This window comes from Chelonoidis abingdonii, chromosome 9 (assembly GCF_003597395.2).
Source record: "Chelonoidis abingdonii isolate Lonesome George chromosome 9, CheloAbing_2.0, whole genome shotgun sequence".
Taxonomy (NCBI): domain Eukaryota; kingdom Metazoa; phylum Chordata; order Testudines; family Testudinidae; genus Chelonoidis; species Chelonoidis abingdonii.
In genome coordinates, this window is record NC_133777.1 from 47164105 (window position 1) to 47181317 (window position 17213).

Genomic DNA, 17213 nt, shown 5'->3' on the forward strand with positions numbered 1-17213 from the left:
AAATGGTTACACAGGCAACCTTAATTCTGGCATTTCCTAACCTGAGTGCTTGATTCTGCATTTAAAAAAAAAAAAAAAGTTAAAAGATTAAGGCTACAATCTCCTAATTTAAAAAAAAAAAACTGAAAAAAAATCCCATTATGCGGAACCATACTGACCACCAGCTTCAGTCATCAGCTGGCTTCAAACCTTTAGATCTGCAGAAGGGACCTCTACCACTTGAGCTATCAGGGTAACTGTTACAAAAACCTGTAGGCGAGCACTTCAACCTCCCTGGCCACATTATAGCAGACCTTAAGGTGGCCATCCTGCAGCAAAAAAAACTTCAGGACCATACTTCAAAGAGAAACTGCTGAGCTTCAGTTCATCTGCAAATTTGACACCATCAGCTCAGGATTGAACAAAGACTGTGAATGGCTTGCCAACTACAGAACCAGTTTCTCCTCTCAGCTGCTAGAACAGAGCCTCATCCTCCCTGATTGAACTAACCTCGTTATCTCTAGCTTGCTTGCTAGCATATATGTACCTGCCCCCGGAAATTTCCACTACATGCATCTGACGAAGTGGGTATTCACCAACGAAAGCTCATGCTCCAAAACGTCTGTTAGTCTATAAGGTGCCACAGGATTCTCTACTGCTTTTAGGGTAACTGGCTGTTATCCAGTAGGCTGTTATCCTCTGTGCGGACCAGCTACCAGAAGGGAATGAGACAGACACTTTGCCAGTGAGTTTTGCAGTTCTTTGTTGACAGCAGAGGAACAAACTCAGGGCTCCTGGATGTGAAGTCTAGTGGTTATAGACCCTTCTTTCCTTGTGCCCTCTGGCTGCCCTCCTCCTACGCCCTCTCTCTCTCTGGGCTGCAGTATGCTATGTACAGACAGACTCTTCTGAGGATTTTGCTGCCAAACTAACAAGGGTCTATTGAACACGTGCTGACAGTTTTTTCTGAGACTGAAAATTAGCCAAATTTCAGTGAATTTTAACCATCCTGCTAAAGCATGGAGCAACAGAGCTTCGTAACAAGACAGCTGCAATAATATTTTAACATGGCTAAAACAAGGAATTTTTCCCGAACCTCATTCTCTGAAATCACTGAATCATTTTAGCTAAAACTTTCCAAAAATTTTTAGCCTGAGGCACACACCCAGCATGAACAATTTTAGCCTGAACAGTAAAAGTTTGGCAAAGTTATAAGCAACTGAAAACAGGATCTTATAATACAAAGTGTTGGGCAACCTTAACTATGGATAGCACCACAAACTCCACCTATAATAAAACAGCCACCTATAGGTGAGTGCCTGAGAACATCGGCATGTGTATGAGACAAATGGGTAAGAGGTGTCACGTGGTCTAACGGAGATAGGCAGCAGTGTCCCCCACCATCACCATTACAGGAAAAATGAAGCAAGGTCCAATTGGCTGAAAGTTACACACAGCTGGTCTCCTGAATTCCAGCTTTTAGCTTTTATTACTCTCCCCCTTGTGGGATGCCTCAGAATTACATTAAAATGGTGTGTGCAAGTTTCTATTGCTGTGACACTTAGGCCACGCCTATACTACGTGTCATATTGGCGCGTTAAAATCGATTGCTCTGGGATCGATATATCGCGTCTGACCTAGACGGGATATATCGATCCCTGAGCGCGCTTATATCGATGCCGGAACTCCACCAACCCCAACGGAGTTCCGGAATCGACATGGCGAGCCGCGGACATCCATCCCACGCGGTGAGTACGGGTGAGTAAATCGATTTTAGATATTTGACTTCAGATACGCTAGTCTCGTACCTGAAATTGCATATCTAAAATCGATTTTATCCCGTAGTGTAGACCTGGCCTTAGATGTTTCTCATGCCCCAGCACAATATAATGGGGTCCGACACCCTGCAGAATGCACCAGACAGGGGAACTCTTGTACACTTAGGCTTAGACAGGTGTGACGCACAGAATGGATTCTTAGACAGGGAAAGAAACATTACTCACGGTTAAAGGCTGCTGCATTATTCTGCAACTCTCGCTCCTTCCTCTCCAGCTCCGCTGCTTTCCTCTCCAGCTCTTCCTGCTGCTGAAGGAGTCCAGCCTGGGCTGCTGAGGCTACAGCCTGCATGGAGAGTCACCAAAAAGCAATCAGAACCAAAGAGCCATTCAGTGGGGAGAGGTACCTTCCTAAGGGAAGAGGGGATGCACACACACTAATGAGCGTTCCAGCAACATTCAGAAGGTTGAGGACATCTCAGAAGCAGAACATTCATGGTTGGTCTGAGATCTCCTTCAGCTTTCTGCCTGCATCGCGGTAGGGTGTCAGTAATAGATTTCTACAGAATCCACCAGCAGCTCCCTTCTGATTGCCCAACTCTTCCGTGAGGGTGACTCTGACAAAGAGGGAATCTTCTGGAATATTTTTATGAAGTCTGTATGTGCCTCAGTTTCCCTCTTTACTTTGCATGGCTACCCAATGGGGGCAAAAGAGTTAACAATGCTGCTGGAACTGCATAGAGGAGACAGGTGTATGTCCTTTGGGAGGAATAGAGTCGGTAAGGAACTGTTTGAAACCGACTTAGATTAACAAGGGGTCCAGAGAGACAGTTCAAGCTTCAATGACTCATGCATGCCCTGCCTGAAGAACAAAGACTGGGAGGTGATCAGCAAGGAATACAGCATGGGCTTCTGGTTCTGGCGGCTCTCCTGGGACTGACTATGGAGGTCAGGGAGAGAGAGAAAGCGCACGTGCACCTGAAATGGAGTTCACTATAGCTTGGCTGTGAATCGTGCTGGCTTGGCCAGAATGGTTTCAGCTTTAACCTTCATTTCTCTGTGCTAACCTAAGGACTTCCAGTGCCATGTTTCAGCTGACTGAAAATCCTACTCTGTTCTGAAAATGCTGCTTGGATGTCACTGCAAATACTGGCTTGGGTGCATTAGTCCCTGAAGAGTGGACAAGTCTATACGTGGTCTACTTTAGTTGGACTCGCTGGGCAGAGCTCATGGTGTGAAACTGGAGGGCTGGAGCCCAGCCACTCAGTCTAGGAGATGGTGAGGCTGCATGACCAAGCCTCAAGGAAGGAGTGAGATCACTTGGGGTTCTGCCACACTAAAGGGGCTCCTCCAAGACATAGTTTAAAAGCTGAGCACAGAACAGATCCTGTGGCTCTGAGACTCCACAACTTCTCTGGCAAGTTATTCTACTTTTCCTCTTCAACTGAGGCCATTAACTTTTTGCTGTCCTCACGTTAACTACGGAAAATCCCAGCATGCCCAGAGGCTTGTGTGTTCAGGTGCAGCAGATCTGTAGAAATTTTGGTGGTGCCCAGAATGCCCAGAGCCCGATCCCCCCAAACTCTGCCCCCACCAGCCTAAGGCCCTGGGAGGGTGTTTGGGTGGCGGTCTGGAGTGTAGGCTCTGGGCTAGAGTGGAGGTGCAAGCTCTGGGATGGAGTTTGGTTGCAGGCTCTGGGAGGGAATTTGGGGGCGGGAGGAGGTGTGTGGGAAAGGCGCACACGCGGAAGGGAGCACCCAGGGGTGGAAGGCGGGGCCGAGGGAGAGACCCGGCCTCAAACATTGCTGGAGCCGGGCCCGGAATATTCCTAGTGCCCAGGCACCATGGGCCCATAGAACTCGCCACCAATGTGTGTGTTAATACCTTGGCACGTGCTTCTGGGCCAATACCCTTTTGCTGCTCTAGTTTAGCTCTTATGCTTTCTTCCTGGGTCTCCTATAGGCTTTCAGCTCTAGGATTTGGGTTTAAATTCAGCCCAGGCCAGCTATGAAATCCATTCGGTGGTCTATAAAATGTGCTGCTTGTCAATGAGGGACTGAAGGCAGACAAGCACCCACACTGTGACCCCCTTCCCCAGCTGACACTCAGCAGAGAGGGCAAAGGTTGAATGAACTATGAAGACAGTTTCCCCCTTAAAAGGGCATATTGGTGGGGAAAGATTGCACTGCTGCCCCCGCCACCCCCAGCTATGGATAACTAGAGGGCTTCAGAGCTGCTAATCTGGGACCTTTCTCCAGCACTAAGATAATTTAAGCAAAATCAAACAAGATAAAAACTCCCTCTCCCCAAGAGTCTCTCTCATTACTCATTTTGGATCCTTTCCAAATTAGCACCAATTTGTTTCAAGAGCCAGGAGCCCCAGTCTGCTCAGGCGGTGAGGGGCAAAGGCAAAGCTAAGAGGTCCTGACAATGAAGGGAAATAGACGGTGGGCTCCTAGGGTTTACAGAGTATGGCGATAACCACTCAGAGTCTAAAGAGAGGGAACCTCCCAACCTGGGACAGGAGATTTTGGAGGTCCCAGAAAAAAAGGCAGTGAAGCCCCCTCTCTTCTCTGTACTTTGCCTACCTTCCCCTGGATCTCTTTCATCTTGTTGCTATTCTGAGAACTGCAATCTTCTCCTAGCAGCCTCTCTCTCTCTGAATTCTTGCTCGCCGAGATGAACCTGGACAGCTGGTACTTGCTAGCCTGTCTAAGCAGCAGCTGCAACACACAACTGCACTGTGTCCACACTCACAGGGCAGAGTGTGGCTGTTCAGTCCCTGAAACTAAGCTAACACTGTTAACAAGTTATAGGTGGCACTGTGCGAGAAGGCCAAGCAGAATGGGACAAAAAACAGAGTCAGTTTCAGTAGCAGAGGGAAAGACATGGGGGCTTTACATTGTCTACTTCTCGGAATTATTTGCAAGGCTATTAAATATTCCCCATTGCAATGCCAATCAATGTAATAAATACAAATGAGGGCAGAGTTGAACAGCTGCAGCCTCCTATACCCCATCCAAATGAATCCAATCCCTATAGAAAAGTCTTTTTGAAGGCCTGTAAGACGCATAGAGGCTCATTTGCATTCCAACAGTTTTGCTTAGCGGAAGCCACAGTGCGAGCTCTCCAGACATTCGGCAGAAAGGTGGTGGCTGGGTATACTACCTGTGGAGTGGGTTCCACAGATGGCTGTAGGACAGCGGGTTGCGAAGGGCCAGCAGGCTGCGTCGCTGGAACGGTCTGAGCTCCATTTGTCTAGACAAAGAGTGACACAGCAAACAAGCATTACACACATTGCTTCAATTAGCTCTGGGAACCGCTGAATACCAAGTGCCTTCAAGTAGGTGTGAGCCAAATTGGAAGGCAGACCTGGAGTCCCAGGAACACCAGGCACCATCCTGCATAAGCATCTTTATTTTATGTTTCTGAACCATCTGTCAGAACCTCTTTCAAAAGTTTATAACTGAACATTGACTTAATGCAACTTTGAAACTTTACTATGCAGAAGAAAAATGTTGCTTTCCCCTTTTTTTAGTAGTTTACTTTTGCCACAGCACTGTACTGTATTTGCTTTTTTGTGTCTGCTGCTGCCTGACTGCACACTTCTGGTTCCAAATGAGGCGTGTGGTTCACTGGTCAGTTTGTAATTCTGGTGTTCATAACTCTGAGGTTTTACTGTATGGAGACTGATGCCTCCCAGTTATTATGGGTAACATCGCATGCCAGAGAAGAGACCAATGACGCTTTGATCTACTGTTTTAATAGTGATTATTGGTTTTCTTCAGCTTCCCTGCTTGCCACTCCATACTCCCATACCCACAACAGTACTGCAGCTGGTCACCGCTGCTCCGAACTACTCAGCTGGCATGGATATCACAGCAGTAATCCCTCTCCCAACAGAGAAACTGATCTTGACTCTTATGTCTAGGGCCCTACCAAATTCATGGCTGTGAAAAAATGCATCATGGACTGTGAAATCTGGCTAGCATAGAGGAGGGGCAGGGCTGGGGGCTCTTACCGTGCTCTGGATACTAGTCCCAGCCAGGCTGGAGAAGGATGGCACTTCCTCTTCCCCTGCAAGGGTCACTCCCAGGGCCAGATCAGACCTATCTCCAGGAAACCACCCCCCTAGCTGCAGGTAGCTCTGCAGCTGCTGGCTAGGAGCCCAGCTCTGAAGGCAGAGCCGCCGCCAGCAGCAGTGCAAAAGTAAGGGTGGCAATACCACAATCCCTCTACGATAGTCTTGTAGCACCTTCCTTGGCCCACTTTTGGGTCAGGATCCCCACTGGTACAACACCATGAAGTTTCAGACTTAAATATCTGAAATCGTGAAATTTACAATTTAAAAAATCCCATAGTCATGAAATTGACCAAAATGGACTGCAAATTGGGTATGGCCCTAATTATATCCCTTGGCATGAGACTTGTTCTGTTTCACACTTTGGGATTGCTTTGGCCGTGAGAATTCCTGCAGGCAGATCACCAGTGCTCTGCTCTTGGGGTCTCATGAGAAGTGTATTGTTCATGTAAGACAGTCACTGTCCAGTAGGGACAGATCTATGAATGCCTCATTCATCTTATAGTCCCCTCTATCAAGGGACCCAGCTGCCTGATACAACAGGCATGTAGGTATTTGGCGCAATCACATGAGACACATACCAGCCGGGAGTTCTCAGAGAAGGGATTGAATTCATCCAAGCCGCCCTGGTTAGCATGCGTCAGCTGTGTCACTGAGGGATCCTGAAAGAGAAAGGGGCTTAAGACAAAGGTAGGCGTTAAAGGGAAAAAAAAAGGCACAGCCTCTAGACAACCAGTTCCACACGTTCCTTACATTTGTCAAGCTAAACAAAACCAGTGACTGATCAGAGCTTCCGAAAACAATACCATGTCGCAAACACTTAGTGCTTTTTACCTAGTTTACAAATAGCGAAATAGAGGCAGAGAGAGATTAATTTGTCCGAGATCAGTCTTCAGCACCGTTGCAGCTAGGACCCAGATTTCCTCTCATCTCTGAACTTTACTCAGTAGACCAGTGGTCTCCAAACTTTTTTGATCGTGCACCTCAACAGTAAAAAAATTTTGAGCACGACCCCTCCCACTCCCAGCTGAACTGCAGAGGGAGGGGTAAAAAGAAAAAAAGCCGCTTGGATTCCTGGATGAACTGCTGAGGGACGGGGGGGAGCGGTGCTGCTCTGGCGGCGCTCCTCCTGCGGTGCACTCCAAAGGATCCTCGTTCGTGCATCCCGCTTTGGAGACCACTGCACTAGACAACAGCTACCCTGAAGGCTTTTGTAAAGCTGAAGAAACTGGTAGTCCATGTTGAGATGACGCTACAGTCTGCCTTCACGTAAGGCTCCAGTGTCCTCAGGATGACTAGGGCCTTGGCTACACTGGAGAGTTGCAGTGCTGGTGGTGGGTTTACAGCGCTGCAACTTACTCATGGTCCACACTTGCAAGGCACATACAGCGCTGCATCTCCCTGGCTGCAGTGCTGGCTGTACTCCTGCTCTGCCTCGGGTATAAGGATTGCAGCGCTGGTGATGCAGCGCTGCTCCGCAAGTGTGGCCACCAAAAGCGCTGTAATTGGCCTCTGAGGTATTCGGAGGTATCCCAGAATGCCTGCTCAGCCACTCTGCTGTTTTGTTGTGAACTCAGGCTTCCGGAGCTGCTTATCTAAAAAACAACACAGTTCGTTTGCTCGAGCAGAGGCAGGAAGGGGGATTCCTTTGGAATGTTAGTGTTTGCTTGAGGAGAGAAGCAACACAGCGGGAGGGGGAGGGCTGCTTCCCCATTTTGGAGCAGCTGCTTATCTGGTCTGAAGGCTATTTGCATTTAGTGAATAAGAGAGGGGTGGGGGAAGGGGTCGAAACTTTTAAAATGATTGAAGGTTGGTGCTGTGTATCCTCCAGTCCTTAGAACTTGCAAGGCAGGGAGCTGACACAGTGTCAGCTCCAAAAATCCACTCTCTCTGTCTCCCCCACACTCCCTGTCACACTCCACCCCACCCCCCTTTTTTGAAAAGCACGTTGCAGCCACTTGAACGCTGGAATAGCTGCCTATAATGCACCATTCCCAACAGTGCTGCAAATGCTGCAAATGTGGCCACACTGCAGCGCTTTCCCTACACAGCTGTACGAAGACAGCTGTAACTCCCAGCACTGTACAGCCGTAAGTGTAGCCATGGCCAGAGTCTCGGGCCTTGGCTACACTGGCGCTTTACAGCGCTGCAACTTTCTCGCTCAGGGGCTTGAAAAAAACACCCCCCTGAGCCCTGCAAGATACAGCACTGTAAAGCGCCAGTGTAAACAGTGCCGCAGCGCTGCAAGCTAACCCCCATCAGGATGTGGAGTACATGCAGCGCTGGGAGAGCTCTCTCCCAGCACAGGCGCTGCGACCACACTCACACTTCAAAGCTCTGCCACGGCAGCTTTTTGAAGTTTCAAGTGTAGCCATACCCTCAATCAAGTGCAGCTGAACAGGTTTTCAGGTAGAAAGGTAAGCTAGGTGACAGACATCAGCTACCACAAACTGCTTTCATGCAGCCCTCTTCTGGACTACCGAACTATCTCCCAAAGCAGCCATTCTGACAAGGCAAAAGAGCTATGAAGAATAAGGCTACGGTTTCAGGTTAACTGAACGCACTATCATACTTGTAAGTTTAAACCCAGATTTCAGCTGGAGCGCCAGTTTCTCCTTTCTCCACTCGTGCCAGTCTCCTTTGGTCCCTTCCCATAATCTTACTGCTATGCAAAGCCTGAAGACAACTTTCTTCCTCCTCTGTTGCACATTATTTAATCTAAGTCTCGTGTGTTGCAGTTTGTATGAAAGCAGGTATATAAAGCCAAGCTGGGTTTTGCTAAAGGTTCTCTCTTTAATAGCCAGACGCTGACTGCTGCTGACCCTGAAGAGTTCTTTCTCCAAAAGGTAGAATGAGGTACAGTTGCTTCTCTGTAGAAGCCTTGCTCACAAATGGAACAGCCATGTAATTTTATCTCTGAAGTTCTGCTTAAGCAAGGTGCTTTCTCCTCTCTAGAAACCAGTCTATCAGCACAAGCCATTTTATTTTTGTTGTTAATGGGGTAAAAAGTAATTGCCAGGCTGGGCAGGGGAGGAGGAAGAGCCAATTCACATAAGTAAAGGTTGGTCAAGTTTCCTGTTGGGGAAGCTCCATAACATAGGAGCTGTAAACCCTGGGAAAGCCAGCAGACTTGTCTCAAACATACTGTAGATAGGTCTCTTGCCTTCCAGTACAGTTTTCTGATCAAATGTGTATAAAAAGCTCCATTTAATGAGTAACTTTAGACATTCCCAGAGATTAGACACTCCCTGCCTAACTGGTTACACAAGTTTATGAATCACTCCAGGATGAAGTCTCAGAAACAGGTACAGGTTCTTAGATGCTGAATTGTATTTACCAGGCAGAATAGGGTTGCAGAAACATTCCAGGGAACCTATATATGTCAGCAATTCTGCAGGCAAGGGATTCCCAGAACCAGGGGCGGCTCTAGGTATTTTGCTGCCCCAAGCACAGCAGGCAGGCTGCCTTCGGCGGCTTGCCTGCGGGAGGTCCCCGGTCCCATGGATTCGGCGGCAGCCTGCAGGAGGTCTGCTGAATCCACAGGACCAGCGGACTCTTTGCAGGCATGCCGCCGAGGGAAACCTGCCTGCCGCCCTCGCGGCAACCGGCAGAGCGCCCCCCCGCGGCTTGCCGCCCCAAGCATGTGCTTGGCATGCTGATGCCTGGAGCTGCCCCTGCCTAGAACAAAGGATGCATGTTCTAGTCATGATCCATAGGGTGAAGTACATGGGGAAGAAAAGCACCAGTTTAATCAAGTGTACTTACAATCTACCTCTAGATTTAACCACAAATGCCCTGGGAGCTGGAGGTGTTGGGGAAAGGAGGGAGCCTAAACCAACAATTTCTGCAGCATTTAGCCATTTTTAAAATCAAGTTTCAATTCCTCTTCGTTTGTAATCCTATGAAAACCTTCCATACGTGAACTCTGACAGTGCTGTCTTCCTGAGTGCATGGACAGGTAGTCCTACCCTCTCTGCATCTGTTTATGGCTTTCCCAAGTAGCAAAGCGAAGCTAACGAGCTTTTAACAGTTGACCATTAATTGTGTGTTCCTCAACTTTCTGGATGCACAACATGAAACACCGAGAGCCAGATTTACTTTAACTTGATCAGTTTTACACACCTTGAAGGCAGTATGCCTTGTCTACACTAGACTTTTAAAAATGTGTTAGTTAGAACATGGCAGCTACCATGTGCTAACAGCTAACACAAACTAACTATAAGGTCCAACAGATGGCTACCACATCAGGAACAAAGTTTTTAGGAGCATAGGAAGGTAAGACTGTTCAAAGAACCCAAGCTATCCAGCTGGAAAAAACTTCCTATACCTCAGAATCCCTATTTGGGCAGTAAAAAGTGTTGGGTTTCCTGTCACCCACCCAAGGCTGGAAGGGCTGTAGTGCTGCAAAGAGAACTGAGCTGCCTCAGGATAGATTCAGAGTTGCAGTAAAAAGCTACAATTCTGATCACTTGCTGCTGCAAAACAGTTTGATTCGATTTTGAGAGAGAGATGACCTTTAATATTATTTTATAGCCTTTAAAAAGTGAATACTTAGTTGTGGTTCGCAGGGCCAGGCAGTTTAATTTGCAGATCAGAGTTGTTTAACAACTATAGATGTGAAGACTTGGCTGATTTAAAAGAAACTGCAATGTGTTTGGGTTTTAGGGAGAAAAAAGCTATCAGGCAGAGGATACCACTGAGGGCTCTGGCTCCTATAAGCCTAAAGCACATGAAGTGTGGAGCATTGTTAAAACCTATTAAAAGTCTGAGATATTTACACCAGGGGTTCCCAAACTGTGGTATCCGAGTTTGATGTTCCACCAATTCACCTGGCAATTTTTTAAGGCGGTATGTGAACCAATAAAGTTTGGGAGTTGCTGATTTAGCAAACACTTTCTAGAAGTCATTGTAAGCTATCCCTAGGTTTCACATCCGAAAGATGGAATGCTTGATAGTTCCCAGAAAGTACAAGAAGAATTTGATAATGTCAGTCCGTTGAAGCGAGAGTAAGATCTTTTCATTTCCCACATGCTGCTCACGGGAAACACATGGGAGCAAACGGTCTGACTTTGTTCCCAAGAAGCATATTACTAGATTGCTCTGTGAGATGCACTGAAGAGACTCACTGATTTACTTGTTTAGCTTTCTACATATAGTCAATAAAAAAGGATTTTAGTTCTTTACATTATGCTGCAGTTTGCAAGCCCCAAATGGCCTTGATCTTGAACCAAACTCTTCTAACGCAGACTAAAAAGCTCTTAGAGACTAAGTTGCAAAGACTGTGTATTTGTTTTACAGGCAAGCCTCACAAATACATACAAAAAGCTAGTTTTATTACTGTGCTAGCTGATGGATCCAAAAAGTTCTGATGTACTCCAATTCTTGCTCAGCCGCAGGTTTGTGCAGGATGGGAACCTTGTACTCTCTTCTGGTAAGACCTGGAATCTCAGTCAGCTGATTTATTACCTTTGTGATTCTGACAGCTTTAGGAGCTGTGGAGATCAAGGTGGAAGAGCTCACATCTCAACGGGCTGGCTTGAATGTAGAGGTGTTCATGTAGACAGTGCGTAAGTTCAAGTAAAGGCAAAATCCTCATGCTGTTATTGACCATAGCATCAGTCACAATCTTGCACTTGCTATTCTGTATCTCAAAAGAGTATCCCACCCTCTTAAGAAATTTCAATTTATTTTGACTATTATTTAAAATGTTATTTTTTATGTCCCAAAAGATGCTGGAGATTTAAAACTCTTATCTACACCTTTGAGGCAAACATGCCCTACTCTGGAGCTATCTGTTATGTATACTGGGTTGCCAGAGCAATTAACAAAAGTCATTTGGCTGTCATTTATGTGGAATATACCACAGAAACAGAACCAGAGTTCAGGAAATCAAAACAGGCACATCTGTGAGTGTACAGTGCATTTCATTACTGACCCTCTCAGTACCATGAATTAAATCCCCTACTTATCAAGAAAAAGATACCTTGTTGTTTGAGGATTTGCAAGAGCTTGGAAGTGCTGTGCGGGAACCAGAGCAATAGACAGTCCTGAACCTGACTCCTGAGGCCCAAAAATGTATCCTTCGGCATCACAAACCCAAAGGGCAAACATACTGCTGGGGCTTCTGGGGCAAAGCTGCAGAAAATTCTGGACTACTTGTCCAAAGCTGCTATTGGGCAGCCACCATCATCATATTCCTGGTTTCAATTATTTGAATCAACATACTGGCTAACGGATTAAAAGTATGACAAAGAATTGCCCCATTAACGCAATATGTTAATTGTCAAAATGCCAAACTGGACTAGTGCTATTCTGCATAACCATGATCTAGATTTCAAATCAGATGGACAAGGTCTACAGCTATTTGCAGAGTTGTGGAAGCAGTGTTGGCCCCAGGACATTAGACAAATAAGGTGGGTGAGGTAATAACTTCCACTGGATCAACTTCTATTGGTGAAAGAGACAAGCCTTCAAGTTACACAGAACTCTCTTTAGGTCTGCACTCTCTGTAAGAACTCTGGGTAGCTTCAAAGCTTGTCTCTTTCACCAACAGAAGTCGATGAAATACAAAATATTACCTCACCCACCTTGTCTCTCTAACGTCTACAGAGAGATTTAGCCATTAGAGTTTTTACTTGAAATTGAAATAAATTACATAGGCTCTCGTGAGTCCATCAGACTGCTGGTGGCTGGCATTTTCATCTATATTAGAGCAACACAAAACTGAACATAAACCCAAGTGAGAAACACTCACTTTAGAAAACAGAGAACATGCATGAGAAACCCTGACCCAACAGTCCAAAATAGAACATGCAGAATGCAAAGAAATGTCCTTAGACAACTGCAGCAACAACTGCGAAGATATCTGTACCCTTGCTTTAAATCTGTAACAGGAATGCGGGCTGGGGAAAGCTGTAGGCAGAAGCTACAGACAAGCTTAAGTGATAATGCTATTTTTCTAATTTCAGTACAGCTCTTTGTTCAGTGTTAGAAAAAAGTGACTTAATTCTTTGCTACAATCACACTACAATATTTTGTTTTAGCTTACTTAATAATACCAGACTTAAAATTAGGATAAGCACATTTTCTTGTCAGACAACCAAATGTGACGCCTCAGCCACCTGTGGACAAGTGGTCAGAATCTTTTCCCCCCGCTTGCTCACTACATTAGACACAGCATGTCCAGAAAAAGTTTATATTATACTAGTCACATGAGACAGAAAACCTCCCCACCCCCAAAGAAGCCTCCCAGTGGATGAGTAAGAACCCCATTGGAAAAACAGACAATTGAAGCTCATTTTGACTGCAGAGAGAGAGAGAAAGAATGTAAGAAACTGAACTTATTCATTAGAAATGGAAAGCATTCCTCTGGCAGACACTCAGCATACATACACACCTCTGACTTCCTCTCTCACCTGCTTTACATGGATTATTAAAAAAAAAAAGTAGAAGACTGCCATTCTAGAGTCACCTGGCTCTAGATTACATCTATCTTATTGTTTGAACAATGGGCTAAACTCAAGAACAGCCTGGTTTGGTCAATGATTCTGTGGCAGCATGATGATGCACAAACCAGAGTATTTACACGCCCCCAGTATGCAAATAGACAATATCCATATTTCCAAGCCACTAAATTTGCCCAATAAAGGTGATAAAAAAAATCACGAGAACTTGTAGTTCTCAAACACACCCCAGCAAATATTTCTGTTTTCACTTGGGTATACACAAGATTATTTCTGCTTCCTACTCCCCTTGGCTTTATAATGAAATCAAAATCTTTTGTTATTAAGATTTTAATTACTGTGGGCTCACCGTATTTCAATACCACAAAAGCTGTTCACGAACTAAGAGGATATGCACCAAGATACTGCTTCCTGTTATGCCCTGACACTTTTCTGTAATGTAATAAAGGTAAAGAACTTATTATAGATTTCTGAGATGTGAAGCGTTAACATTCATCTTCACACCTACAGCCATGTTACTCAGGGTCAACAGACTGTTTTTGGAGCCCTCCACCAACTCCCTATGTAAATAAATGCAGGTTGCAAAACAGTACACACAGACATCAACTCAGCATAGAAAGATTCCAGGCAACATCCAGAGTGCGTGCAGGGCCCCAAAGCACCTCAGAAAGAAGTCCTTTCTCTTAGGCTGCCAAGGCTAAACCTCTGTTAGAGTATGCATTTAACTCTGTATGCTGAGTAGTATTGCCAGAGGAGAAGAATCCCTAGAGCATATGGACAAACCTTGCACAAGTCAACACAGAATGTGAAAAACCACCAGTTGTTATACCACAGTACAGCAATGCAATTATCTGAGTGGAATGTTTAACACATACAACTCTGTCCTGACACTTGCAATCCAGCGTTGCTAGAGCTTCCTGTACCACTTTATCACAGTAACTGACACCATATCATGTACAACCAGAGAGGTTTTAATGTCTCATTCACTTGTTAGAATAAGTTCTGCAGAAAGAAAGCGTGCACTCTTTGAACCAAGAGCATGGTATGCACATTTACCACAAGAATATGCACATAGACCAGGCAATGCTGGGACATTATGAGCCTCGATACTATGTCTTAATATTGTCCCACAACCGACTCCCATTCACTTGCATACCCATTCAATGGGCCTGATTCTCCTCTCAGTCACACTGTTGTGTACGCTCCAACATAGAACTGGTTACAGTAAGTGAATAACATGGCACAAGGTATCTACGACAGAGCTTGGCCAGTTACAAACCTTATTTTCACCATATGGTGGGTGACTGCTAGCATAACTGAATGGGAGACAGCAGGCACTGGCTGATACAGCCAACATATTAACCTAAGTGGAAATAGCTGCTCAAAAAGATTGGGAACCACTAGCCCTTGAAATACAATGGGGCAGCAATCTTTCCTAAAAGGGGCCACAGGACACAGCTGCACTTGAAATATAGTGTCTGTTCTTAATAAAGACTATTTCCCAAGATAAGCTTCAAGAAGGTAAAAGAGGAAGGGCAATCTTGTGGTTCTTCCCACAGACTTCCTGCATAACCCTGTGCAAGTTGCTTAACTCTCTGTAAAACAGGAGTGATATTACTACTTTTCTCCCACACTTTGTCTGCTTTATTTAGATTGTAAGCTCTTTGGAACAGAGAGCATCTCTTATGTGTATGTAATACCAGAAAGCACAATGGAGGCTCTCCTCTCAGCAGGGGCTGTAATACAAATAATGCGTTCTCAGATTAATTTAGACCAGTGGTTCTCAAACGTTTTGCCCAGCTGTACTTGTGTATGACGGCTAAGGCCTAATCCTGCCGTGGTTGCAACACCCAGAAAAGCCAATGGAGCTGCACCTGGAACCACTGGCAAAACAAGGAGCCTGACAGTGCCCCAGGCAGTGCCTACTTCTCCCAACCCACCGGGCACGCCCTAACCCAGAACTGCGACTTGGAGCTGCAGGAAGTGGGGCTCTGAGCTGCATGGCACGTGAGGTGCATGGCACTGCTGGGTGGGTGAACTAGGCCCCGCGGACTGTACAGACTGGAGAGAGGAGCGTACAAGCAGCACGAACCAGGCAGATTGTGGCGCTAGGGGAGGGTGCACGGGCTAAGGGGCTCCCGAAGGGGGAGTGGGAAGAATGGAGAGCAGATGGGGCAGACCTGGGGCACGGGGGGGAGGGGGGAAGAGGCAGAGCAGCTTTGTGCCCCCTCCTGGGCTTGCTGCTGGGTCCGGCCTCCCCCGATACGCGTCGCAGACCTACGGCTCCCAACGGGCTGGCACAGCCCCACAAGATCGAGCCCCCATCAGTCCCGCCCTCTCGCCCCTGATTGGGCGGCGTGGGTCAAAGCGGCCCCACCATTGGCAGGCGGCCCCTCACTCAGCGCCACGTCCCGGCTGTGGGGCAGGGGACGGGGAGCCGCGCGGCTCGGAGGTGCTCTCCTACCTGGAAGGGGTTCACGTCCACCGGGTCAGCGAACGGATTGGTGTCGAAGGCCGACATGGCAGGGTGCAACTCCGTGCCTGCGCCGCCCTCCCCGCTTGCTCGCTTCCTGCTCCCTGGGAACGGGACACTTCCGGGAGCGAGACTGCGCGTGCGCCCGGCTCACAGTCCGGGACGGGCGTCGACTAGTTTCTGCCAGGTGACAAACAAACAGAGTTTGTGACGTAACGAGCTGGCTGAATCCCGGCGCATGCGCCGCGAGGAGGAACAGACGCGACTAGGCTCGCGCTCGCGGGCGGGGCCAGTTGTAACGTCTCTCTGACGCCGCGGCGGAGTGTGTGCGTGCAGTGCCTGAGGAAGGGCAGGTTGCGCGTCTGGGGGAGGCACACGGACGGCTAGGGGCGGAGTCTGGCGTTAAATAAGAGGCGGGTGTGGTAGGGCGGGAGGTTGCTATGGGAATGGGGTTACACACCTGCGTGGTTGTGTATATTTGGGGAAGGAGGTACACGTGGGGCTGCGCACACAATAGGTTACCAATCGTGGGGAAAGGGTTGGGGATTGCACACATGGGGTGAGTTGATATGGTGCGACCTTTCAAAAAGGGGCTGTGCATATCCTCCAGTGGAGCGGACTGTGCACAGTGGGGTTTGCACACGGCTTCCATAGAGTGGGGAAAGGGCTGCACACGTATTGGGGGGTATACACGTGCTGGTGTATATAGTGGAGAAGGGGACTGCACACGAGGGGATTGCACATGTGGGGCGGGGTCTGCACACGGGGTTGCACACTTGCTGGTGTATATGGGGGCTGCGCATACGGGATTGCATATATGGGGTTGTGTATATTGGGGGATTGCATATGTGGGGAGAGGGGATGTGCACAGAGCGGGTTGCCCCATGCTTGTATATATAGTGGGGAAGGGGGCTGTGCACACCGGTTGCTCACGTAGAGGTGTATATAATGGGGAGGGGGCTGTGCACACAGGGCTGTGTATATAATGAGGAAAGGGATTGCATATGTGAGGAGAGGGGCTGTGTACAGAGGGGGTTGCACACGGGGGAGGAGTATAGAAAGGAAGGGGATTGCATACGTGGAGAGAGGGCTGCGCATACAGGGGGTTGGGTATTGTAAGGAAGGGGATTGCACACGTGGGGAGGGGGCTGCGCATACAGGGGGTTGCTCCATGCTAGGGCAGGATGTATCTGGGGGAAGGGCTGCCCCCGCCCCCGCCCCGTAGGAACCCGCATGCACAGGGCAGGGTTTTCCCCCCACATACTCATGCGGACCCTGCCCACGCTGGGTGAACAATAGTCCTGGCGCCACGCCCCCAACTCGAACCCTGACTGGGGGCCGCGTGAGCTGACGACACCGGGCTCCGCCCCATCCTCCGTCCGGCGCTGCTGGGCTTCAGGCCGGGAACTACCTCTCCCAGCGTGCCCGGGCCGGGAGGGGGC

General features: G+C 47.7%; 1 protein-coding gene across 1 annotated transcript in view; it reads right to left on the reverse strand.

Moving 5' to 3' along the window:
* SCAMP2 (secretory carrier membrane protein 2) overlaps positions 1-15963 on the reverse strand; it is a 30166-nt gene extending 14203 nt beyond the window's left edge. The window contains exons 1-4 of the mRNA XM_032799778.2: positions 15763-15963; positions 6417-6497; positions 4923-5012; positions 1983-2100 (exon numbers count right to left, since the gene is read on the reverse strand). Coding sequence (XP_032655669.1) covers positions 1983-2100; positions 4923-5012; positions 6417-6497; positions 15763-15819 — 346 coding nt within the window. The 5' untranslated portion in view covers positions 15820-15963. The remainder of the gene's footprint in view (positions 1-1982; positions 2101-4922; positions 5013-6416; positions 6498-15762) is intronic.
* Positions 15964-17213: the final 1250 nt, after the last annotated feature.